The following is an 867-nucleotide window of genomic DNA, read 5'->3' on the forward strand; positions in this document are numbered from 1 at the left end:
GTTTGATACGTTTATATATATATATATATATAAACGTATCAAACTAAATCGAAATGTATTTACCTGTTTAAATACGACGTGCCTGAACTTGAGATCTCTTCTTGACCAGCAGTTGTATAGAAGAACATGGGTTTATCCAACTGAGGCCATGGAAAATCCAGAGTCTTTCGAGTTCTCTCAGCTGCAAAGGAAATAAGTTACTTTATCACTAATAATAATTATTGGCCACAAAAAACCTTTACATGCAATACAGGTCTGACAGGAGCTTGTTCTTGTTATGAGCATAATCAATTACAGTATATTATTGGTCTTTATTTCGAAAGTAAAGATATTTTAAAATAGAAATAAGTGTGTGTGTGTGTATTTGTTTTAACTTCTACTGCAAATTCCAGTAGTGCAAGATTGTTTACCAAATTGAATGAAGTAAAGTAATCATCAACTGAATTGACTTTAATACATATTTAACAGCAGCTAATTCCATCTGCAGTGGGCCACATTATAAAGACAAACTCAGATTTGAACTCAAATTAGTCAAGTACCAACTAAAAGATTAGAGTTCAGTGTCCAAATATCAGGATTTTTAAACAATAATGATTTGCCATATCTACACAAGCCCATGTGTTTGTGTGTGAGGGAAGAAAGTATAGTTGGTAGATTCTAAGTCAATGAACAAACAAACAATAATTCATTCATTCAAGTTAAGGACAATGGGACAACTCAGGCTCTCAAGAAGGCACCATATTACACATCCTGGCCTAGCTATGCCAGAGCACAGCTCATCAGTGTTGACAGTGTGATGAAATACAGCACACCATTCATAAAGATGACAAATATCTATAAGACATATAGGGACTATATCAAAACTGA

At 33.7% G+C, this 867-nt stretch overlaps 1 protein-coding gene across 1 annotated transcript in view; it reads right to left on the bottom strand.

Annotated features, from left to right (window-relative positions):
- LOC106870284 (regulator of nonsense transcripts 1) overlaps nucleotides 1-867 on the bottom strand; it is a 72,455-nt gene that overhangs the window by 14,996 nt on the left and 56,592 nt on the right. The window contains exon 14 of the mRNA XM_052967354.1: nucleotides 64-181. Within this exon, the coding sequence (XP_052823314.1) occupies nucleotides 64-181 (118 nt within the window). The remainder of the gene's footprint in view (nucleotides 1-63; nucleotides 182-867) is intronic.

The sequence above is a fragment of the Octopus bimaculoides genome, chromosome 4 (genome assembly GCF_001194135.2).
Source record: "Octopus bimaculoides isolate UCB-OBI-ISO-001 chromosome 4, ASM119413v2, whole genome shotgun sequence".
Classification (NCBI taxonomy): Eukaryota; Metazoa; Mollusca; class Cephalopoda; order Octopoda; family Octopodidae; genus Octopus; species Octopus bimaculoides.